Source organism: Pezoporus flaviventris, unplaced genomic scaffold (genome assembly GCF_033815535.1).
Source record: "Pezoporus flaviventris isolate CSIRO_AGI_PZ_B2104156 unplaced genomic scaffold, CSIRO_AGI_Pfla_v1 ptg000025l, whole genome shotgun sequence".
Lineage (NCBI taxonomy): Eukaryota > Metazoa > Chordata > Aves > Psittaciformes > Psittacidae > Pezoporus > Pezoporus flaviventris.
This window is the reverse complement of record NW_026892573.1, coordinates 7,200,471-7,225,150: the sequence shown is the minus strand read 5'-3', so window position 1 is coordinate 7,225,150 and position 24,680 is coordinate 7,200,471. Positions and strand designations below refer to the sequence as shown.

Below are 24,680 nucleotides of genomic sequence, written 5' to 3'. Positions count from 1 at the left end.
ACAAGGCTGGCAGTATTTTCTGAAGCAGAGTGAATATTTTAACAATTCTCAGTAAACCTGAAAAGACCCAAATGTTTTTCTAACATTAGTTTTCAGAATGGAACTGTAAGAAAAGCATTTGAAGGTTTAAGCCAGAAACAGAAAGCTCCAACCAGTGTGCTGCTTTTTTTTTCTGAAATAAATCTTTTAAAATTATGTCAGCAAGGTTCTAAATTTATTTTTACTGCAATAAAAGGACATTGGAGTATTGTGTTTAATAAAACTTCTTCCTTTCCAATCACAGTCTGTTTAGTTTAAAAAAATAAAAATGTTTTGCCCAAGAATTATTATTTGAGGTAAGAAAACGGAAGAGCAGAGTCTAACTGATCACTTGACAATTGAATACAAAACCAAAATTGAGTGACCTTTGTGTTTATTGTTTTCTCACCCCACAGAAGCAACTAGTTCTGACTTTAGTATTGTGTATAGTTCCATAAAGTATTGTTGCAACAATTTGATACGGTGATTTTAACCACAGTTCTCTCTCTGCAGGGTGACACAAGCACAAATCCGTATGGAGGATGAGTCTCCTCCTCAAGGAATCAGTGTCAAGGTCAGAGTTTGATTTTGTACTGAGAATTTTGTACTGCTGTATCCAAAAGAAATAAGCTTTGTTCCATTTGGCAGTAGATTACTACATGCTAGTAGCTGTCAAGATAAGCAGAAAACCAAAGCTATAGATAGAAAAATTATACTAGAAAAAGAAATGTTACTTATGCGATCCACATAATATTAGAAGAACAATATGTTTGGTTTAATTGGGTTGAATTGCTCCTTTGGCTTACAAGGCTGATTTAACTTAGTATTAATTTCTAAATTTAGATGTTGCAGCCTAATGTTTCAATAACATAAACTTGTTAGAATTAAGTTTTGTAGCAGAATTTGAGGCAAAAACTTCCTCTCATTTTTCTATTTTCTTTGAACACTTTGCATGTAAAACTTAATGAAACATCATTCAGATTTTAAGCTTAATGATAATGCCTTTTAAGGTGATTTGTATGACAAATAAAACTGAATGACCAGCTTTCAAACTGATTGCTGAGGTCAGATGAAATGAAGAAGTTTCTTGAGGTGTAACTGAGAAACCTGTGGGGTAACTGGGCCAGATGAAATCTCAGATTCTGGTCTCTGTCTTTAATGAGTTTGTGTAATATAATGAGGGAACTGATCACTTATGGGACATAAATATTGGCAGGCTGATAGTCCAATGTTTGGGGTTGATATATATATATATATATATAAACACATACTGGACAAAATATAATGGAGAAATGTGAGAGAAGAAAATCTTGAAAGGTGAGAGAGTATTTGTTACTGAGTTGAATGTAACTAATAACTCCAGAGACTGGAGGTAAGTTATGGAAATTTTTTAGTCTGATAAAGTTTGTGATTATTTCTTCTGTTTAAAAAAAAAACAAAAAAAAAGGTGTTTCCTTGGTTGCTTTTAATAATGGTAGTTTGTTTTTTTTTCTTTCAGTGTAGTATTTTAGTGTTGAGAGATGTTACAGTTTGGGTTTGGTTTTTTTTTTAACATGTTAATTATGAGAGTAGAACACAAATGCTTTGAAGAAGGAGGTTACAGAGAAAAACTTTCCTGTTCAAGATGAATGGGTTCTGACCTACTGTGCGCTTGGAATTTAAAGCCCACATTTTAGACCCAGTATGTTATTCCACTAAGGGAATCTGTACAACTGAAGGGCACCCTGACTGTCCTTTTGAACCTCAGGCTTCATGAGTCTTGAGCAAAAGTGGAATGCAGTTTTGTTGATGCAATTGGAAGAGCAGTCTGTGATGCTTTCAGTATTCATTATCATAATTTAGAAGTGCCTAAAATCCTCCATAAAATTAATGCTAACCTATTGATATAAAACATTGTTCTACAAACACCAGATGAATGAAGCCTGATTCCATACAGATTCATGTCCTTTGTCTCTCATAACCATGCTATGTGTCGTAGAAGACGGCATGTGCTAGAACTAGCTTTGACCTACTCGCTTCCTGACTTATTTCATAACATACATGTCTGATTGGCCAGCTGTCTACTGCCAAATAGATTGTGTCAGCGGAATCTTACTTCCCTTTCGCTTACAAATTTGGCTGAAATTGGTCAGTTACTTGGTGTGTGGATGATGGGGAAAGAACTGGTGTGATCAAAACCGCAACTTTTCTTTAGTGATGACCAACCCGCCTTTCTGTTCCTCAGAATTATATATAAAGAAATGTGTGATTAACTGCTATTTGTGTAAAGATTTTAATTTGGGATTAATTTAGGGTTAATGTCTGAAGTTTAAAACGTTATCTATGTTTCTGTGCACATTTTTTCGCAGTAAGTGGTACTAATCAAAAAAGCAGTATCCTTACTACTGACATAACATGCTTCAGACTCCAAGCTAGACTTTATTCACATCTTTGTTTCAGAGGCAGAAAAAATTACGCTCTGTAAGCAGACCATTTTGTAAGTCTGGTACTTGCTAGAAATAAACTAATGATGCAGTCCTCACTGTTACACGGTGAACTATGTAATGCCTGTGATAGGCAGAACCTATTCTTACTTTACTGTCCTGCACTTAACCTTCTGATCTGGCAAGTAACGCTGCTATTTTTTTTCATGTTCAGAGCCTGTTTTAATTTCAGAAAAGATAATTGGATGCATGCCCCATGAAAATTTTGCTATTAAATTTTGATACTGCACCATTTTTTTTCTGATTTATGATATACTAAAACAGTAGAAATGTTGCATGAGATTCAGACATTAGCTTGACTAGTTTTAATAACTGAAGAGACCCGTTATTCTTTTCCTTTAATTAGAAACTTGTCATTGGTCCTTGGATAAGCTGGGAAATGTGTAATTATCTTCTTTCTTTTATTACATGTCTACTTACATAAAATGCAAATATTCTTAGGAAGTTCCCAAAGATTCAATTATTGTTGAAACACAGTTTCAAAAATAAAGGAGAAAGGAAACATTTTCTCAAGTTTCCATTTTCACTGTGTGAAAAAAGTGTGTATTTTTCAAAAATAAGTATGTTCTTGGGAAGACTTTATTATGGTTTCTTCTTTTAACAGTAATTTTAGCACCTGAGGAAGAAGACGCACAATAATTTCAAGTTTTTAATGTATACTTTGCACTCTGTATTAGAATCCTGTAAATTCAATTCTATAAGTTATCAGTTATGTTGTATGGATACATTGAAAACATGACCTCATCCTTTAACTTGTTATATGGTAATTTTTTCCATGCATATAGGTCCTTTCTTTCTGGATCACAATGTATTCATTTATTTTAATGGCTTCCCAAGTATAGTTCTAGAATTAAAATACTGGTTTGTGCTTGAGAAAGAGAATGGTGTTTCTCTCTTTAAAAAAAAAAAAAAATCACTTTTTACTGTCCAAACGTATGTTTTTATCTCTGTCTAGATGTCATTTTTTATAATATCAGGTCTTGGAAGCAACACTACTGTCAGCCCTGAAGATGCTGGATGTTGGGAAATGGCCGATTTTTTCTCTCTGTTCTCAAGAAGAGCTCAAGTTAATTCGTCAAGCCTGTGTATTTGGTAGTGCTGGTAATGAGGTGTTGTATGCAACTGAAAATGATGAGGTAATTATCCAAGAGTATATATGAACGTGACATACTTATCATTTATGCATAAAGTTACTCTGAAAGCCAGTACTATGATAGTATAACTAGAAAAAGTTGCATGCTAAAATGTCTGATTGCTAGCAAAATATTTCCAATTCAAATTAATGGCTTCCTACCACAATCAGAGGATAAAGAGAAGATGGAGTCAGACATTGTGAAGGTGCATAGGGACAGGATGAGAGGCAGTGGAAAAAAGAATTTACCATGTGAGTGGTTAAATTCTGGCGGGGTTGTGAGATCTTTCCTTGGAGACTTGATTGACTGGCCATTTTCTTGAGTCATCTGATCTATTTAAACCTTTGTTGAGCAAGGAGTTGGACTAGATGTCCTTTGGAGGACATCCTCCATTCCATCCTAAATTATGATTCTATGATTCTTTTCTAACAGGTTTTTGTGCTTGGCATGAACTGCAGTGGGTGTTTGGGAACAGGTGACATGCAGAGCACTATTGAACCAAGGAGGTTAGATTCTCTATGTGGCAAAAAGATAGCCTGTCTGAGTTATGGAAGTGGCCCTCATGTAGTTCTTGCTACAGAAGGTAAAGTATGATCTGAATATATATTTCTGTATTTCAGATAGTCCACTTTAGTTAGTCCAGCAGATGGGGAAGGACTGTGCTGGTAACATAAGAGAGAGAAATGGGATAGACATTCCTGGCTGTCAAGTCCAACATGTTTACATGGTGAATATGACACGTCAGCTAGCTCTGTTCATAGGTAGTTCTTTTCAAAAGTTTATCAAGCTCTGCTTTGTTCTTTTTGCTAATTTTGGAAGTTTTCTTTACTTTGCAGTTAAGTTTGGAACTTCTGATTGCTTTTGAAATGCTTTAGTGGCTACATTATATGTGCCAACAGTGTCCTTTAGCTAAAATGCATCTTTTCTCTCCTGTGCCTTTTCTTTCCTGTGCTTTTGGGTGTGAGACCAGTTATGTTGCCTCTTAACCTTTTGTTTTGTGTTGTCTTGTTGACACTCTATTATCAACATCGTACTAGTGGCCCTTCTGTTCATAATTAAGTATGTTATTCTGGAAGACAAATAACTAATACTGAGTTCCAAGTGATGTTCTGTTAGAGCCTGCCTGATTATGTTAACGTTTGTCTCTTTCTCTGTTAATGAGAAGAAATCTTTTTGATAGTCTAGATTAGATGACCTAAGATAGGTGAGGGGAGCTGTGTTGTACAGGTGTGACTATTATTTATATTCAGTTACATTCCACTATTTTTTGCAGTCTTAAGAGTAGACCGTTCTAGATGCTTTTTATAGATGTATCTGAATTCTTCTGAGCTTTCCTGCTGGCAGATCTCACTGACACACTCATAGTCCTTTCCCAGATAATGAATTATTGCAAAAGAACACATCCAAAACTGATCCTTGATGATTTTTACTCATAACTCCATCCCACGAATAACTTCTATTCCGCCTCTTTTAACCTACTTTTCAGACAGCCATTACATATTTCACAATCCTTGTGTTAATTACTATCATCTCCAGTTTATGTTGTATGTTTCTATGTGGCTGTTTCACCTGTTTACTGGAATTTGTATTCCCATGTCAGTGAAAGGAAGGAAAGGTTTTTTGCTTTTGACAGGAAAAAGTAATTAGATTTAACCTGTTATTGCAAAGAAATACTGGTTTAGTGAGCACAGTTTGCCTTTGCAGTAGGGAACCTTCATAGGGATTCAGGAGTTTGGTGATCTTTTTTAGAAATCTGATGAAATTGTCTGTCAAACCTAGCCCCTGCAATAACAGTATAACCTAGGTTTAGAAATTAGGATGATGATTGTGATGGACAAGATGAATGTAAGACAGTTATTCGTCAAGTCCTGCACCACTGTAACTAGAGGACACTGCATTTTAAACAAATGAAAGAAAGGGAGTACAAAAAGGTGTTAGCTTCATGGATAATAGGGCAATATAAGAACAAAAAAGAGAATAAAAAGTGCCTGGTAATATCTGTACTCTAGTGATTGTAAATGCTTGGAAGTGCAAAAAGTGACTAGGCTCATGTTTGCCTTAAACAGCAGCTTTTTTCTACTGCTAGTTGAAGACAGAATTTTACACTAGGTTGACCATCAGTCTAACAGAGTTAGACATTTCATGCATTCTTAATTTTACTAGCATGTTTCTCAAAATACAGAACATAACTAGTATGTTTAAATAATAAGTAAACACTATTATGTTTATTAATAAGTAATAATAAGTTTTTCTTACAAGCATCCTCATACATATTTTAAAGGAATGAAAGCTTGTTACTTGAATTTTCCAAAGTTGAGAAAGTACCAGGGCAGACAAGAAATTCTGTTTTCTTGTCAGTTACAAAGAAATGGAAATAGGGACTCCTGACTGTCATATATCATTTTTTCTTCTGTATTGCACTATTTCCTTTCTTTTAGCTATATGTTTTCCTTTACTAAGATTCTGGTGATACTATCCTGTTAGATTTGTGGTGAACACTATGTGAAGGTAGTATGGGTATTTTCCTGGGATTAAGAGCCCCAGAGGGCATATACATACATCTATATATATATATACACAGTTAAATAGGCATATTGTTATTGAATTTGACTTCTCAGTTTGTAATTTTATGTTGTGTACTCATTGGAAAAACAGATTTTAAAACATCTTTTTACATTTTTATTATAGAAGGAGAAGTGTATACATGGGGTCATAATGCTTATAGTCAGTTGGGCAATGGTACAACAAATCATGGTTTCATTCCATGTCAAGTCTCTACTAACTTGGTGAACAAGAAAGTCATTGAAGTTGCCTGTGGCTCTCACCATTCTATGGTGTTAACATCTGATGGAGAGGTGAGAATAGCTGGAATAAATATCTCTTTTTCTCTTAATGAAATTCACATATGTGAGAAACAGGAAAATATTTTGCACTTAGAGCATTAGACCTTGCTTCTTGTTACCCTCACAATGCTAACGCATTGCTAAGCAACACAAATGTTTGATAAAAATAGAAAACCTGTTAGGGTCTAGCTGCTTTAAGTGTATGCAGAACATTGACTTTTATGCCACATCTGCTTGTAATAACAAATCATAATGTGTTTGTAGGGAGCAGCCGGTTCCTTTCTATGCTATACGAAACTGTAAATGCTTAGTGGAGTTAAAGCTGACATAAATATAAATCACATTCGTGTAAGGATTGCTGCCCACCAAAGTAAAAAGTTTTCTGTCATTTAAGTTGAGATGCCATTAGTGTCCAGTTAGCCATTTTACTTTGGATTCTGGAAAAATAGAATTCTTCCTGGATTAACTCAATTGTCATCTTGCCTCTTACATTTGGTTGGAGGAACAAAATAGAATATATAAATATTATAAGTGGCATATTTTTGATGGAAACAACTAAATTGTAAACCTATGTATCTTCCTAGGCCTTTAAAAGAATACATCCACTTTAACTCAAAATGCTTTTTTTTTTTTATGCATATAACTTTTATTTCTTGAATATGTACTTTGAACTGTTATATGGTAATTTTTTATGACAATTTTCTTACAACAGGTATACACATGGGGTTATAATAACTCAGGCCAAGTTGGATCAGGTTCAACAGCTAATCAACCAATTCCTCGAAGAGTTACCAGCTGCCTACAAAACAAAATAGTAGTTAATATAGCTTGTGGACAAATGTGCTCTATGGCTGTGGTGGAAAATGGAGAGGTAAGAAATTTTAAGTGAACTTTCTGACTTAATTTTGTATGATGTAATATCATGGAATTAGATCATTTCAGTAATGAACTACTACTCAGAAAAGAAGTGTACCTTTCCAGATTCCTTCAAATCTACCTCCTTATACTGCTTGTAAAAACCTTTGTCATAAATTGTTCTATACATTCTGACGTACTTCAGCACACTTTCCTAGCCATGCTGATTATGGTTTCTCATTTAGAAAGGAGGTAGAATGAAATAGGGAAAGTTGTTCACTGACATGTAATTTATGGCTTTTTGGTGTATGAGATTACTCATAAAATCTAGCAGCTGTTACTTTGTGTCAGCTATCGAAGTTGGCTTTGAGTTGAAGGAATTCAAGTATCAAATTTAAAAACAGTATTGTGGAGGTTAGGAGACTTTTATAAATTTGGGGATTAAATCATATTGAATCTACATGTACACTTAGCATTTCATGATAGCTTCATTTTCTCATATGAAAATAACTAAGTTTGCATCACTGATTTTAAGAGCTGGTATATTCTAGCAAAAAATTCAAGTGCTGATTAATATGTTATCCCACTGCTGCATTCATAGAAAAATAAATTATTTTCAATACTAGAATCTTGAGAGTGTCAGAATAATCAGTGAATGCTATTTTAATATGCATATAATATATATGCACAGTTTGTCTTCAAGAAAACAGAGAGAATAAAAGTTCATTTCATACATTTGTTCTACTGCAATACCCCTTGAATTCCTCTCATGCATTTTACCCTCATTGCAAAGATACTAAGAGGGTTGTAGCGTTCTTGTTGTTTTACTTTATATGAACTGAAGATTTTGGGCTGCCTACATCCTCACTCAAAGCATTTCAGTTTATACCTAAATAGCTATTGACTGTTTGCAGTAGAACATATGTCACTGAAATTATCAGAGCTCAGTATTTTCGCTTTTTGTTATGTTCATCATAAAGCTAATAACAGCCCACTGAAACTGTTGTGCATAGCTCACAGTTTGTACTCCATTAGGGTGGTGTATTTTCTTTTAGAGGATTTTTGAATGAGAATTTAGCTCTTGGGAAAAGGGAAGTATTTGTGCTGAATTTGCTCTGTGCTGGGAAACACCCATATGAATCACTTATTTTCTACTCTTCATATTAAAATATTGTAGTCTTACATAATCCAACTCTTAAAGAGCGACATGAGTATGGAAATTTAGAATTTTAGATGAGCATGCAGATGGTATTTTAAACAGCAATAGCATACAAAATTTGTGGTGCAGAATAACATAGACAGTTGAAATCCCTATCTCTGTTTTTAAGGTCTATGTCTGGGGTTATAATGGTAATGGCCAGCTTGGACTGGGCAGCAGTGGCAATCAGCCAACACCATGCCGAATAGCAGCTTTGCAAGACATTCGTGTACAGCGGGTATGTGTGTGACACTCCTTGTCAAACTCTTTGGGAGCAATTGAATACATGCCAAGACATATGCTATGTTTGAAGGAGATAATCTTTTATCTCTCTGTTTGAAGCACTGTTTATAGGAATAGAAACATGTATCTTAAAATGGAACTCTCTCAGTAGGGGAGAAACTGGGATCTTGTGGAGTTCAGTAGGAATTTTGCCATTATTCTCTGTGACTTCAGGATTTTACGTACATAGGACTAGGCCATTGGAAATGTTTTTTCCTTTCCTTTTGTCATGTAAAAATTAAAAAAAAACAAAAATCCTGTTATTTTAGTAAATAAGAAAGTCTTCATAGGCTGCCCCATTCTTAATTAACCCCTTCTTTTTTGAGATGATGTTGCAGTTTAGCATTTTGTCTTTCTGGCAGACTGAGTATCATTTTCAGAATCGTACTCCAGCCACAGTGACTAACTGGTCTTTGGAGTCTGAACAAATTGTTTCCAACTGCTTTTGGTCAACAGTTGGTAAGATTCCTTGGTTAGTCTTGATCTTGTGTGGCTGTTACACTTATTTACAAAATATCTGGTGAGCACAGGGAGGGGGCAGTTTAGTGTGGCTGGCAGGCAGGAGAGGAGCAGATAGGAAGACCTTGCCTATTTTTACAGTGGTAAGCTATTCGCTTTGGAGCAGTTGCTCATAGAGCAAGGTCAGTGCAAGACAGTCTGCCTTTTTCTGCATTTTTTTCTTCATACTGTTCATATTTGTCATATAACTTCCCTTGTATCTCAATTTCTAGCTATTCTTTTGCTTTACTCCTGAGATCATCTGGCAGGGTTCCTCATACATTTTTCCTCAAAGTCACCTCATCTACTTTGCTTCCCTTTTTAATAAACTTATCTGTATCTGTAGTTTTTGTAATTTTTTACACTAGTATAGAATCACTTGATGTATAGCATAGCATGTGTATATCTGTATTAACTTACTGTTACATAAAAATGAGATTTTTCTTTTTATTATTCTTTACAGGTTGCCTGTGGCTATGCACATACATTAGTGCTAACAGATGAAGGTCAGATTTATGCCTGGGGGGCCAATTCATATGGCCAGTTAGGTACTGGGAACAAAAGTAACCAGTCTTACCCTATAACAGTTGCTGTGGATAAAGACAGGTAATTCTTATAGTCTCGCCGTCAGATATCAGTTGGTATACTCTCAGAAGAGCTACAGAAAATTATGTCATTTTTAATGTATTTTTTGGAAAAAATAACCTATCGTGTTTTACAATAGTTCTGCTAAATGTGAATGGAATTTTCACTGAAAGTCTGCCCCATAACCATCCTTGTGAAAGAGAAACTTAATGTTCTGAGACCGAATGTGTTATTTTCTGCTTCGGCTCATACTGTACTGTATAGGTCTTAATTGCAGTTTCTCTTCAGTGGTGTAGTTTCATTGTTTGAATTCAGCAATAAAGGCTTTATTGTCTCTGCATAAAAATTGCGGTTTAATATGCTACTTTTGACAAGAAGTGCACACAGAAAAACTGAAGAGTGGACATCTGCAGTTAGTGTTATTTCTGCTATTAAATCTGGCTCGTAACCCAAGATGGAGCAAAAGGGAGGAGCTCGCTCTTTGTATTGTTGCCTGAAAATCATGCTTAGATTTTTACAAGTTAAATACTTTCCTGTAAGACCTTGATGGCTAGTGGGGCAGTTATTGCTATTGCTGATGTAAAGCCATGCATTCATGTGGCGAGAAATTTGAATCTGTTCCTTACTACTGAGGTCTTGAGTTTGGCCTCATATTGTGAATAATAAGAAAAGTGAGATGTCCCTCTCTAAACTTGCGTCAGTTATTGTACGGAAGAAGCAACTCCTCTCTGGTGATGAGACATGGTCTGGTGTTGAGCTTTTCTTTGTGTGTTCTGAGCATATTTCTTCATGTGTTTGTGCTTTGCTTACACTGTAACTGATTTTTTTCTAGACACTTCAGCTGCAGTTAAATTGTTACCACATTTCAATACATGTATATATTGAAAGGTATTCTATGCTGCCTTTCCCTTTTGGTGGCCAGAATATGCATTCCTGGTGTCAGTGAGGGTATTACCTCACTAAAGCCTGCAAGATTTGTACATACAGCTTTAAACAAGTTTTTTTTCCCAGCCCCAGGCAGCTGGGAAAACAAGTAAACAAGCAGTAGTCCAGACTGCAAACCAGTGGATTGTGTAATCCCCGTGGGAGTTTTGAAATCCCAAATCAGCATTAGGATTAGTGAGATAGCCTAACCTAGCTAAAATACACTTAGAAAAATATTTTAGTGCTGTTTGGTTCTGATTTTAAATTTTCAGAATAAAAGTCCATTAAACTTAAGTAATGATAATTGTATGAGTAATGACACTTCAGTGTTTTAATTTGACGTATGTTTAAATTTTTGTTTTATAACTGTTACCAATAAGCAAGCAGGAAAACATTTTTTCATTAATTTTCAATTATAGCCAAAATGTAAATACCTGTTTGTTGTTTGTTGCTTTTAAAAAATACCTCATTTCCTTCTTCATCTTCTCCAAGAAGATGTATCTTTTCTGCAGCTTACTGCAACCATTCACCTCACTGCCCAGCACCACTGACAACATTTAGAGACTTAAAACTCATCATAGCTATGTCTGAGGGGGCCAAGGGGGTCAGTACAGCATGTGCTGCAGCAGGCAATGCTGCTCTGCTGCAACAATGTCTCCTTACTTCCCAGGATGCTTTCTCACTTTCTCAGTGCACACTATTTGAAAAAATATTGATGGCCCTTTTAATTTTGCTATGTACCATTGGAAAACAATTGCAAGATTGGAAGTGCATGCGTGCTTGCAAATACATTTTGCACTAGAGAAAGACAGGAGGTGGTGAGTTTCTTCACTGCATTTTGTTCTTATGAGAATGACTTGCTTTTTTAATTTGTTTGCTTGTAAATTCAGAGTTATAGAGATTGCTGCCTGCCACTCTGCTCACACGTCAGCTGCCAAGACCCAGAGTGGCCAAGTGTACATGTGGGGCCAGTGCCGTGGGCAGTCCGTGATCCTTCCCCACCTCACGCACTTTGCCTGCACTGATGATGTGTTTGCTTGCTTTGCTACCCCGGCTGTTATGTGGCGTCTTCTGTCAGTAGGTGAGCTTAAATATTTCTCGTTTCAACGTCTTCTAATTAAAAACATTAGTGCATAAAGCACTTGCATGTATTTGAAGCTTAAACTTAGTTTCTTGCAGAAATTTATACTGGGAAGCATAATCGTAATCATATATTATATATGTGTAAATGGCAATATGGAATTGTAAAAACTGTGAAAGCCTGATGGCAGTGCTAATTGATTGTCTGTTTTATTGATGTGTTTCATTTCTGTGGGGAAATACCTTGGGCTTGGGGAGGGTTTTTTGCTGTGCAGCCACTGAATGTTACTGTAAAATGGTCACAGGTGGAGAAGCCGAGCTTGAATTCAGAGACTTGAGGAGCCATGCAGAATGTTTACGAACCCTTAAGCTTTCTTTGATGCCCTTAAGTGTACTACTGAGAATTGAGGGAGCCAAATTCCAATGTTCAGAATTGGCCGCAGGCACTTAAGAGTCTTATTGTAAGTGATCATGACAAGGGCTTCTGAAGAGAGAGGTTGCTGGATCTTAGATATTTGGCCAACACTAAGGTCTGTCTTGTTGGCTTTGGCTCGAAAGATCTAAGTATATAGCATTGTCTAACAGAGACCTCATTCTTCAGCTACAAATGCAGTTCCATATTGGTCGCTAATGAAGTAACTGGCTTAGGTGACCTAATCAAAGATGAGACTCTTGGGGTTGTCTGTAGGTGTCGTCTGGGAGCATACACTAAAAGCTAAAATGCAGCAACTTGTTAATGTGTAATTTGAGCTGTACTGAGTCCATCGTGCTTCCTTTCCACTTCTCTACTGCCTATGTAATTGCTATTATGTCACTGCATGCTTTTGTCTGACAATTGTAGAACACTCTTTGCTCCCTTGGTGCTTTCTGGTTGCCACGGTAAGGAGGTTCTGTTAATAGTACTCACATTTCAGCTTTGAGAGACTGAAGGATTAAATGGGGAATACTGTTCTCAGGAAAGTGCTTTGACAAAATTTGCAGTTTAGGGCACAGTCCAGAGACCCCCATTTTCTCTAGGTGAGGCAGTTGTGCTTTCTAGGGTGGCTTGTTCAGAACTGTAGGAGACATGCTTAATTACTGGGGAAATTTTTAATATTGCTAATATTCATCTACTACTAGCTAGATGTAAATTGTGTTACTGAACTAAAATCCCAGGCAATGGAGTGGTTCATTCCATGTAGATACGTGTTTGTCAGTTAAGTTATACATGAAAGTATCTGTAGTATATTCAGAGTTTTCTTTCATAGGAGATGATTATTTTGTGAATGGGATGTTATTAATATATGTATCTTCTTATGTACAGTAGCAGGGTTCTGGGGCTCTTCGTAGAATCATCTTCCATTTGTTCTTGCACAGTTAGAATATTAATTCATGGTATTGGAATTTCTCGTCCACTTTTCTCTTGCCTTTTCTTCTCAGTTTAGTGCAGAGAATATTGAGGAATTTTACAAAGGAGAGTGGAACAAAGTAAAAAGCATAAACTGCCTCTTTTTCATTCCTCATAGGGAAGACAACTGTTTGAGACTGAAAGTGCCTGTTAGGTTTTACAGTGCTCATTTCTGCAAATTCATCTTTTCTTATCTTCTTTTACAAATGATAATTTCAGTCAGAAATGCTGATCTAGGTCATCTAAAAGAGTCCTGATTGGGATTATATATGATTATTCCTCTAATTATCACCTTTGTGCTGAAGACTTCCAAGTAACCCATTTATTAATAAGCATGTTGCTCATTAACACTCAGAGATATTCACTCTCTCTAATGCAGCGTGGTTAAGACTATGTCCGTAGCTATTTCCCAACACATCTTTTACTGTGAACAGTACACCCAGCCTCCTTGCACTCTTTCACACCTTGGAAGTCATTTTTGACTGTAGCACCTCTTCATATTTTGGGGGTTTTGACATTGAATTCTTGGTCCCTCTGGAAATAATGTTGCGACATTGTGGCAACATGGTAGCAAAGCACGAGGTAAAATCTTACCGGAGGAAAAGATTGTTTTATTTTTAAACAAAATTAATTCAGATGCACTTTCAAACCCACATTCTCATACGTGCCAAATGGTCTGTCCAGCATCCCAGCACTAAAATGTGTATTCAGGTGATCTGAGCAGGGTTCCTTGTGGTGACACTGGATAAAAGATGCTGTCGATCAGCCTTTATCATGTGTCCTTGATTTTTTTTTTTTGGTTAGATGACTCTGTGCTGGTTTTGGATATGCCTTTTTGCATGCTTTAGGAGCTGAGGGTGACTGGTCTCTCCATCCTGTCCCACCTTGGTGAGTTGTCAGGACTGACTCACTGTTGTTTGTCTATGGATCTGCATGGTGAGAATCCTCAGGCAGCTGCATCCTAGGATTTTAACATCTGCTGAACTAAGTGCTATGGACATCTGCCATGCTTACAGCCCTTCTCCCTCGGTTGTATTCGGGTGCTTCAACACCCATTCATTCCTTGTTTGTGGCAGTTCTTATGTTTCTAATACAATTCTTAGCACTGACTACTAAAGAGCTTTCTTGGTTTTGTGCCTTGTCAGTGTGAATTGTCTCTTCATTTCCTTCCTTTGGTTCCCCCTTAGCTGCTGTAACAAATAAAAGCACCTGTTTCCCTCCAAGAATTTCCTAACTGAACTTCACTATATTCAGTTTACCTCTGCTGGTTGTAGAAGTCATCATCTGGAGATGTGTATTGCTGGATATATGAATTGCCAGTTAGCTTTGAAGAAGAGCTTCAGCTTTGCATTGGTTGGTAAAATTGTTACTTATTCAAATAGAAGAGGTCTGAAGAAAAAAAACATGCTGTACAAAATAAGAACTAACAAAGTATTTTAGAGTACTATTATATCAGAAGGATTTTTTTATTATCATTACATTAGATTCTCCCCGATCCTTTTACCTGTCACATGGTGCCCTTTGATGATTATTGCCCAAATTGGGTAAACCTGAACATAAGTGATATCATTTAAATGAAATGAAAAGTAATTGTGCTTAACAAAGGTTAACACTATCCAAGTGTTAATTTTTTTCTAGAGCTTATGGTGAAGGTCTTTCCATTTCCAGTAGAATATTATTCTTTCTTCTAGCTTGGTAGGTTGTAGGACTTAGCATTCATGTAATTTTTTGTAGGGAACAGCTTATTACTGACCCACAAGTAAACCAATACTGTGTATTTATATGGTAAGAAGGCAAAATGTTTTCTGGGTTAAGAATGAGGTTTGGGAGGTGGCTTATTTTTTAGTACTGTAAAAGAAAATAGTTCTCTGAGGCTACTAAATATGATAAAAACAGTCGGGAAATCAAAATTTTTATGCAGACAACAGATGGCTTTTCAAGGATATCTGGTAACTTCATAATGCAAGTGTCATGCACAGTGGGAAATACCTTTGACACAAACAGGAATATGCAGACATTCACATGGAGTGCTTCTAATACCCTAAGTCTAGGGAAAACACTTTTTGTATAGAATTGTAACTGCTGGTATTTACCATTGGGGATATTGTACTGGGCAGGTGACCTTTTAGGTATCTTAGAATAACTATCATTTTTAATTTAGAATAATTTACCCAGTGATGCCTGATAGCATTTGCTATTAGATGCAGCATTAAACTTCTGAGACTGTGTTAATTTTCTTTTTCTGATCTTTTATAGATGATTTAGAGGAATTGGAATTTTTTTTTAACAGAGACATAGTAAGGCTTGAAGAAAACTATCCTTTATTTGCTTTTCTGAGGGTTCACACTGAACACATAGTCTGCTGGGTTTTATTACTAGCCTTACAGAGATGTATTTATCAAGAGTGTTAATGGCTGACAGATATCCGGCATGTTATCATGAGAGATACCTGTGTGTTACTTACCATTTACTATTAATCCCCCTTTTTATTCTAGAGCCTGATGACCATCTAACGGTAGCCCAGTCACTAAAGAAGGAATTCGATAACCCTGAAACTGCAGACCTGAAGTTTCTAGTGGATGGAAAATACATTCATGTTCATAAAGTTCTTCTCAAAATTAGGTAAGGCACAAACTCTATAGTTAAATACAAACTAAACTGGATAGTATAGTCTACTGTGCTGAGTAACTACTGCTTAAAATTCTTGACTTACTCTTGCAAACTCCCTTTTCCCTCAGTCCTGGGATTCACCTGCTGTTCTTTCACTGTTACTCTCTATTCTTCATTTCCTTGCTGCTTGGAATTTTGAAACATGCTGCTTACTACCAGCCTTTTCATCACTTCCCTCTGTCCAACATGTATTCTCTTTCATGCTACCTAAATGGCCTTGACCCTGATTTCTAATAACTTTTTTCTGCTGAGGAAAAGACTCTCTTCTTTCTGCTGCCTTCCCAGTAGTTTGAATCAGTTTTTCCTCCTTCATTTGCTTAGCTTCCTCCACTGGGATGATTTGAGGGTTTTGTGTCTATTCTTGCCTTTCTTTCCTTCAACAGGACCCTTCAGCTGTTTCAGCAACTTTTGTAGGTGCTTTTCAGATTTTCCTTTTTTTATCAAACTTCTTATCCTGCTTGTTTTATCGGTGAATTTGAATTTTAAGCTGGCTTTTGTTTGTTTGTTTTACAGCTTTTTTTTTTCCTCTCTTTTCTGTTCTCCTCTTACTACTGCACTTACATTTATTACTGTTTTCTTCCCTTTACTGGTATCATTGCTTGTATATTACACTCATGCCTGTAGTCCACTGTCTTTGCAATGACATCTGTCAGATACCACTTCATCAGATACCACTTCAAATCTTGTGTATCCCCAGAATGTTTCTGGGGTTCTTTTTTCTGATAATCAGACTACATGTAACTTTCCTTGTTCCTTTTTGCCCACTCTACTTTTCTCGCATTATATGGCATTGTGGGAAGAAAATGTGAGTCTAATTGTGAAATGGATTTAAATGTAGGGCATTGTCAAAATAATATGCAGGCACAGTCTACAGAATTATTAATATTTTCTTTAAGCCTTGTAGTCTCATGATGCAACTGGATCAGAGGATAATGTATTTAAAATGCTATTTTGCAGCATTCAGCCTGTTCCAGAGCATTGTAATGAATGTAGTGCTGGTAAAAGTTCCTTTTCATCATCCAGCCATTTCTTTACTACTCATGAAAACTTTTCTCCATCTTGTTCTCTGCCTGCTGTTGAGCTAGATCATATTGTTGGTGGTTATTACCTTGCCATGGTGGTGAAACGGCTGGGCAACACCTAGTTCACTGAGGGGCTGGGCAAGCAACATGTCTGCAGAAACAGATACATTTGAGTATTTGGGTGGGATTTGCCTACTCTCCATTTAACCAGCCAAAATGAGGTGTCTGGTCTGTCTCTGCTGAGAGATAGAGGGAGAGCGACACTCCAAAGGATGAGTCACTCCAAGGTGTTTTGCAGGCTTAAGGATAAGTACCAACTGATTTTTATTTATTTACTCATTTATTTTTTGAGAGCGCAATGGCACCACCTTCTCTCTGACTTCCTACTTTTGTGTGGTCCCACTGGGAAAACAGACCATTCCCAGTGTCTGCTCCACAGCTGGATGGATAGCATGGTCACCACTACTTAACCTGAGACTCTGGGAGACAAAGCAGTTGGGTTTGGTCTGCCTCTTCCAATGCCACAATGTGGTAAAAGATATGGCAGAAGCTAGATAATGAGTTTTTAATTTTTTTATGGATTTGACTTGAGGTTTATTTATTTTATTAAAAAAATGTAATACTGAGATAAAGTTCTTTAAAAAAAAAAAGAAAAAATTAAGATCAAATATGAAGAAGTTAAATTAAGTGATAAAGAATGTCTTTGTATTTGAGTAATGCTGTCTTTCCAATGTAGACTTATCCCAGAGATGTTAAAAGGAAACTAACCTACCTTTTACACCAAAGTTTTAGTAAAAGAAAAGCACATTCTGCTGCAGGAGAGTTTGAAAGTAAGTAGTGTAGTACAAAAGAGTCCAATTAAGTTGTGGCTCTTGTAGGAAAAGCTAACTGAGGTGATGGTGTTCATTTACCTTGCAAAGTGTTGCAAACAATGCAAATGTTACAAGAGTTTTCTTAGGGAGTAGTAAGTTCTGTGAACTGTAAGTTGCAGTACAGCTGTCAAAGGCAAGGCTTTTTCCTTGTTTCTATCTTGTCTGTCACAAAAGTATTCAGACTTAGAAGGAAACGGTGGTGAAAGATCTGGATGAGGATGTCTTAACCTTAAATATTTTTTTTAATTCTTACGTATAATGGTTAAGTCTAAATCCTATATGGACTCTTGAGACTGGAATAAATAGTATCTAGAGTATTAATAATTTCCCTCCTCACCAGGTCATGTTGGAGAAAACAGTTTGAAATGTGAGAATTGTCTGAATTAATTGTAAGCTTTATCTGCTATGAGTCAGGTAATAAAATTCACAGTTAATGTATAACATATTTAAGAAAATTACATCAAAACCACACAGACCATCCTTAAGGATACTGGAAGTAGAAATGGAGCCTACCATAAAATACTAATAACAGAAATAAAGGAATATTCTGAATTACATATTTATAAAGCTTACAAGCCTTATAAGGCTTAAAAAAATTAACATGCTAAAACTAAGAAATCATGTAGCTAGAATTTATGGTTGTGTATTTAGTGTGTTATGACTGATTTGGTTTTTTTACTAAATTCTTGCTGCAGCTCATATTTCAAGCTTAACTCTCACAGCATACAATCTTTGTTCATGTTTGTAGGTGTGAACATTTTCGTTCCATACTGAGTAATGATGATGAAATTATAGAAATGAGTGAATTTTCCTATCCTGTTTACCGAGCCTTCCTGGAATACCTGTATACAGACAACATTAGGCTCCCTCCTGAAGATGCAATAGGTATTTGCCATAAATGGAAATAACCCTAGGTTACGGTTTCTGAAAAGTTCAATTTGTATGTCATAACAGGATAAGGAAAGCAGGGCTTGTTAATTTTAGTTTGTTAGCACTTAAATCTTGAGTTTGTCAGATGTCAGGAAGAAGGAATGCAGTAGCAGGAAACATGCCCAAGGAGAATGAGTGGTGGGAATGCAGTGAGATCAAAAATGCAAAATGTTCAAAAAGAACTCATTGTTTCCTCATATTAAGAACTTTCTTTTCTCCTTAAAAAGGCAAGAAACCCCTAAAACTCTTCAGTTTGAGTAGCTGTGGTGATTTGATCATGAATGAAAAGGGAGCTGTCCCCTGGAAGTCACTAATTGATACCTACAGTGAGATACAATACAGTGAACAAGGTGACAGAACACTCACAGAGTAATAAAAAGGTCCGGTTTTGATGTCTTTTGAGGACCTTTAAAAATGAACATTTCATTTAGGGGAAAAAAATAGAGTAAGTCTTTGATTAATTCAGCCTATAACAACAGGGTAACTAATTAATTTGGAAATAAATTAATAAGTTTTGCACCAGGATAGTTAAAGCTGTATGAATTTTCACAGGACTGCTAGATTTGGCAACACTGTATAGAGAAAACAGATTGAAAAAGCTTTGCCAGCAAACGATCAAACAAGGCATTTGTGAAGAGAATGCCATTGCTCTTCTTTCTGCAGCTGTCAAATATGAAGCTCAGGTAAGGAGAACTTCTCTTCAGGCAAACAGTTGTCTTCTGAGAAATGAAACTGTTTTAGATTTCACTGATGAGGCACAATTACTGCAGTTGCCCTTTCTGGCTTCCCAGATGTTTGTTTCTCCCATTTTAAGCTATTAGAAAATTGCAGCTACTAGTGTTTTCTTCCTGGCCTTTTGGCCTGCACTTGTAAGTCAGGATTCTTAATGTGCTTCCTGCCTTGTCATCTGGCATGGCATGGCATGGCGTGCAAATTTCTCACTGCCGTTCACTTCTCCACCTTTGGATTTTGCATTGCCTGTTTGCTTCCCGAGTTCGCCGCCGAATCATTTTGTCTGCAGGCATCTGCTACAGTCATTCTGGTACCACCTTTTACAGGCAGTGGGAGAATTTACTTGTAAAGCCCTTCCTTATTTACACTTGTGCTTATATTAAAAAAAAAAAAAAATCCACTTTTGCCATGTTGTTTACAATGAATCATGCTGACATTCAACAAATTACCTATTGTTATTCCTCTCCCTGTATCCTGTCTTCTGGTCTGCCCTTGGCTCTGGAATGTTTCACTAGCACTCAACCTGTTATCAGCAGTACTGCAAGCACTGTTTTCGTAAACAGACAAATACTTTCAAAGTTGTTTTACATTTCTCAACTTCTTAGTGTTGTGCTGATTGTGGAAATAATGTATGGTGGATTTTATTATTTAAGAAGTCTGCATATGTATTCTAAGCTTAGTAACTGTTATTATAACTGAGTATTTTAGTTAACAATCCAGATCTTTCTGTTTGACATTTCTCCTGCTTTACAAACAGAAGATTATCTATTGGAAAAGCCAAAATTTGTAGCTAGTAACAATGTTTTTTAAACATACTTAGATTTTTTGCTTTTGCCTGGCTGTGAAATGTAGGGTGAAGTTTTAAAGGAGGAAAGGCTAGAAGTATAATACAATGGCTTGATAAACAGTTCCAGGTACAGGAAGCAAGTAGAAAGAAGGGACTGAAGTAAAAACTGAGTTTAAAACGTTGCAGTAGTCAGCGTGTAGGCAGCGTACTAGAAGAGATAAATTTGTGTAGGGCTTGCAAACAGGAGTCTGAAAGAGAGTTTCGTAAAGATTAGTAGATAATAAGATTATCAGCTGCTGGTTACAAGGCAGTTGTAACCAAGGTATCAGGAAGGCATGAACAGCTGAGGCAAAGAGAAACTGTACTTTCAGTGTGTTGTGGTGGTAGAAGCCCAGCATACAAAAAAAGACTGGACAGGAAGGGAAGACACGGTGGTTTGAACCTCCTAACAGCAGTTTTCATTCAATGTTTACTTTGGAGTTTCTCCCTTTGCAGGCTTTTCAACAGTTTTGAATGTCTTCAAAGCAGAAGTACTTTTGGTTGACCTGTGTCATATAAAGGAGTTTAAAAGTAGTTAAAGATACATTTAGGTGTATTGTGAAGTAATAGAACTAGCCAGGACAAAGTACTAGAGTTTATAATGGCTGAAGCACAATAAAAGGGATTGGCTAGATGACTAAATGCGTGGTACCCTCCTCTTCCTTCTATGATTCAGTGTTTTATTCTGTACACCTAGTATTGTTTCAAAACATGTAACATTTTAACACAATCACTGGATGATGAATTGGTTCACCTGCCCCAGGTGTAGCATCTGCCAAACTGAGGAGTTTGGCACATGGCAGCAAGGCACAAAAGTGCCTTGTTGCCCTCCTTCCTACAGCCACAGTTCAGGCAGGGCTGTAGTAAAACTGCTTCAGAGAAGTGCAGCAAAGACTTCTTTATCAAAGACATCGGATAGTCTCTGTCTAAGGAATCATGAAGTAAGCTGGGGTCTTACAGTGGTACTACATTAATATAGTAAAAACTGTTTTGAGAACCATGTGCAGTGTATCTGCACTTCAGTAAAAAAACTGCCCAAAGAATAATTATGAAAATGGCCTAATATTTTTGAAGTTTGAAAGGATAGAGTTAATTGTTCATTAAATGTGAACACTACAAGTTATTTTAAAGCATACTTCTTATACAGCACTGTAGAAAATTTAATCATCTCTATACAACAGAATTAAAACCCAGTATTTCTTGAAACTGCAAAATTAGTGACCGGGATTCTATAGTATCTATGGTCCTCTTCATAGATCAGCACCAGAAAAGGCAGCTGGTGTTATATTAGTTTACTGTAAAAGTTCACACATTGACTGTAAAGCAGCTCAGGTGTGGCAGTAGCATTTCAGGTGTCTGCTGAAACTTAAGCGATGTCTTTGACCTTTTACTTTGTTTTTTTATTTCTTGTAAGTTTTTAATTTCTTCTTTACTTACCTTCCCTTTCTTGCTTTTCCAGTACTCTTTGAGGAGAGAGACAATTTACTTCTGTGCATTGCTGCTACCTTACTTCTTTTGAAGGATATTTTGTGCTGCCTGGTCTCTGTTAAAGCTTTAGTTACATCTTGACAGGAGCAATAGACTTGAAACAATCTAAGGAAGAGATTTTAAAGGGAAATACACAGTTTTTCTGCTAAATGTCTTTGTAGTATCCATCCCTGGCTGTAATGTCTGTATAGTTAGGTTAGAATAAAAATGACATGGATTAAGAGACCTCTTTTTGCTGTAACCCTTGAAGAGTTGATAGGTCATGGATCATACTTCCAATTTAGGCTTGCCTTGCTGGTGGCTCCAGCTCTGCTTGCTGCAGAAGGCAGTAGGTTGTTGCGTAGGAACCAGATAAAGGGGATTGACCCAGTGCATGGAAAGGAGGACTGCCACTGTTGTGAGGAGTCTTCAGTGGGCGAAATTTACTGTGTGAAATCATGGTTGTATGGCTTAACAGCTTATATCTGTGCTGCATATCTGAACATCCTGCTGCAGCAAGATGAGGACAAGACAGAATCATTTTCACCATCTAGGAGTCCCAGTTTCTAGATAGGGGGACACAGATCCTGGGTTCACCAAGAAAGACATTTGTATCCTACCATTCTGTTTGTGTTCAGTAAGCATCATCAAATGTTACACCATATTTTCCTTTTATCTTCAGCAAGACTAGGGTATCTGCCCTTGTTCATAGGACAGCTACTGTATTCAGTGCAGGGAGGAAAAGAAAGGAGCCACTGATGCTCTAGTATCTGGGGAAAGTTGATGGTTTCCCTTATTAATAACTTTTCTAATGAGCTCAGGAAATGTGATGGAGTTCTAGGGTCAATTCAGGTGGTTAATCCTGTTTTCTTGGTTATTGAGGGGGGTTATTGAGTAGTTTGTATGAACAAATTTCATCCTATCATTTATGATCCAATCAAATTGATGAGAAAAGGGATTGGTATTGTGAACAATCTGGGATATTCTCTGCTAATTGAATGACAGATCTAAACTGACAAAAAAAAATAATTTTGCTCTCAGTCATTCATATTACAAATTACCTCAATTTGTTCCTAGGACTTGGAAGAATTTTGCTTCAGATTTTGCATAAACCATTTAACTGTTGTTACACAAACTCAAGGCTTTGCTGAAATGGACCACGACCTCCTGAAAAACTTCATTAGCAAAGCAAGCAGAGTGGGAGCATTCCGAAACTGAGGTCTGACTACCACCCTGCTGAGGAGCGTATCCTTTTCCCTGCTGGAAAGACATCTCCTTTGGATCCATGGTCAGAAGGTGCAAAAGTTTGGAAAGAAAGACTCGGTGTCCATCAGCTTAGGAAATGTGTAGAAGTCCACTAATGTACAGATTTTGTAAAAGTGGTTACATTATAGATGTGTGATGAGAGTTCATTGCCAACAGTCAGAATTTAACAACAAAAATGTAATGCAGTAACAGCCCTCTCCCACTTAGAGTCAAGCAAACTAAGCTGTCATCTTGTCTGAGTTTGTTTTTTCTTTAAATGACCTGTATTTGGACACTGACCTGTTTGCTGCTAAAACTGTCATAGTATATTTTTATCAACCAAACTATGTTAATATGCCATAATGGGCTGCTGCTTGCCTGGTTTATCATATGGTGAAGATAGATACAAACTTGTTTTTCTGAACATATGATGAATATAAATTGTTTAGGATAAGAGGCTTTCTGATTGGTAGGAGGATGTGTCTCACTTGGTGTGTATTTGGAGTATAAGTACATAAGCCATGAAGAGCTTGAGCTGGACATTACAAGTTTTGAGTTCCTGGCACTTGTGACCATTGTTACAGAATGAAAAACATCTTCCTTTCCATTACACCAGGCATGTTCCCTGGCACCCCAGTGGGCCAGGAAGCATCCACAGTATTTGGCTGCACGTGAATTATTGTCCTGTGTGTTTTGGTACTGAGAAGGCCACCTGTTTGCTTGTTATCAAAAGAAATCCAAAAAAAAGTTCCACGTGAGGTTTGTTTTCCTGTTTTACTATCTATCCCCAGCTAAACCACCTTAAGAAAGATGGGGGAAAAGAGAGTTTTGAAGTGGTAAAATGGGTCTTACAATTAAATCATAAGAGTGGAACTAACATTATTTTCCATGTGGCAATAAGGACACATTGTCCAAATACATTGGTTCAAGTTCTCCTTTGTTCAGTGCTGGGAGGTACCATACCACTTACCTTACAGGCCTGTTCGAGGTAAGAGCTGCCCTCTGGACTTGCCTCTCTCAGGACTGCTCATCAAGGGGACCAGATGGCTAAGGCAGAGTAGACGCTTAATTTCTAACAGACTAAAGTGAGTTGACACCCCCACCCACTGTTGCACAGAGGGAAGTCTGCCCCCTTACAGAAGACACTGAGTTTATGAAGCATTTACTTGAATTTTTCTACTAGATAACTGTGAACTGACCCTCAAGAAATTATTTCTCTTATATTTTGACTGATGAAGTGGCCTTAAGAGCCTTTTGAGGCATTTTACAAATGGAGAAGGTAAAAAGCTGGGTGTCCAGGCTCAGTTCACTGATATACTTAGTCTTGTGACCTGTCATCAGATCCTTGCTGTGCCACAGAATCGTTCGATGACTTTTTCTAATCCTTAAGTGTGGTTTCTAAGAACCTAATTCCCTTAAATGATTGCAGCCTCATTTCCTCATTTCTAAAGTAGAAATAACTGTTATTGTATTGGAGGATCTCTTCTCAAATAATCCTGTTTCTTGAGGTGGAAAAGGAGAAGTATGTCCTAAGACAAGATGAGTAGTGAGTAGTGCCTCTCTTCACGTCAGTCCCTGCGGGTGTGAGTGGAAGGGCAAGGCATCCAAACAGCAGAATTTACTTAGGAAG

The 24,680-nt window shown here is 36.9% G+C and overlaps 1 protein-coding gene across 1 annotated transcript; it reads left to right on the top strand.

Annotated features, from left to right (window-relative positions):
• Nucleotides 1-276: 276 nt before the first annotated feature.
• Nucleotides 277-23,590, top strand: RCBTB2 (RCC1 and BTB domain containing protein 2). The gene is made up of 12 exons (XM_061457376.1): nt 277-592; nt 3,479-3,637; nt 4,067-4,217; nt 6,323-6,489; nt 7,190-7,348; nt 8,661-8,768; nt 9,774-9,916; nt 11,710-11,900; nt 15,782-15,908; nt 18,599-18,735; nt 19,333-19,463; nt 22,883-23,590. Exons 1-12 carry the CDS (start codon nt 554-556, stop codon nt 23,021-23,023), a joined length of 1,653 nt encoding a protein of 550 aa, XP_061313360.1. The 5' UTR covers nt 277-553; the 3' UTR covers nt 23,024-23,590.
• Nucleotides 23,591-24,680: the final 1,090 nt, after the last annotated feature.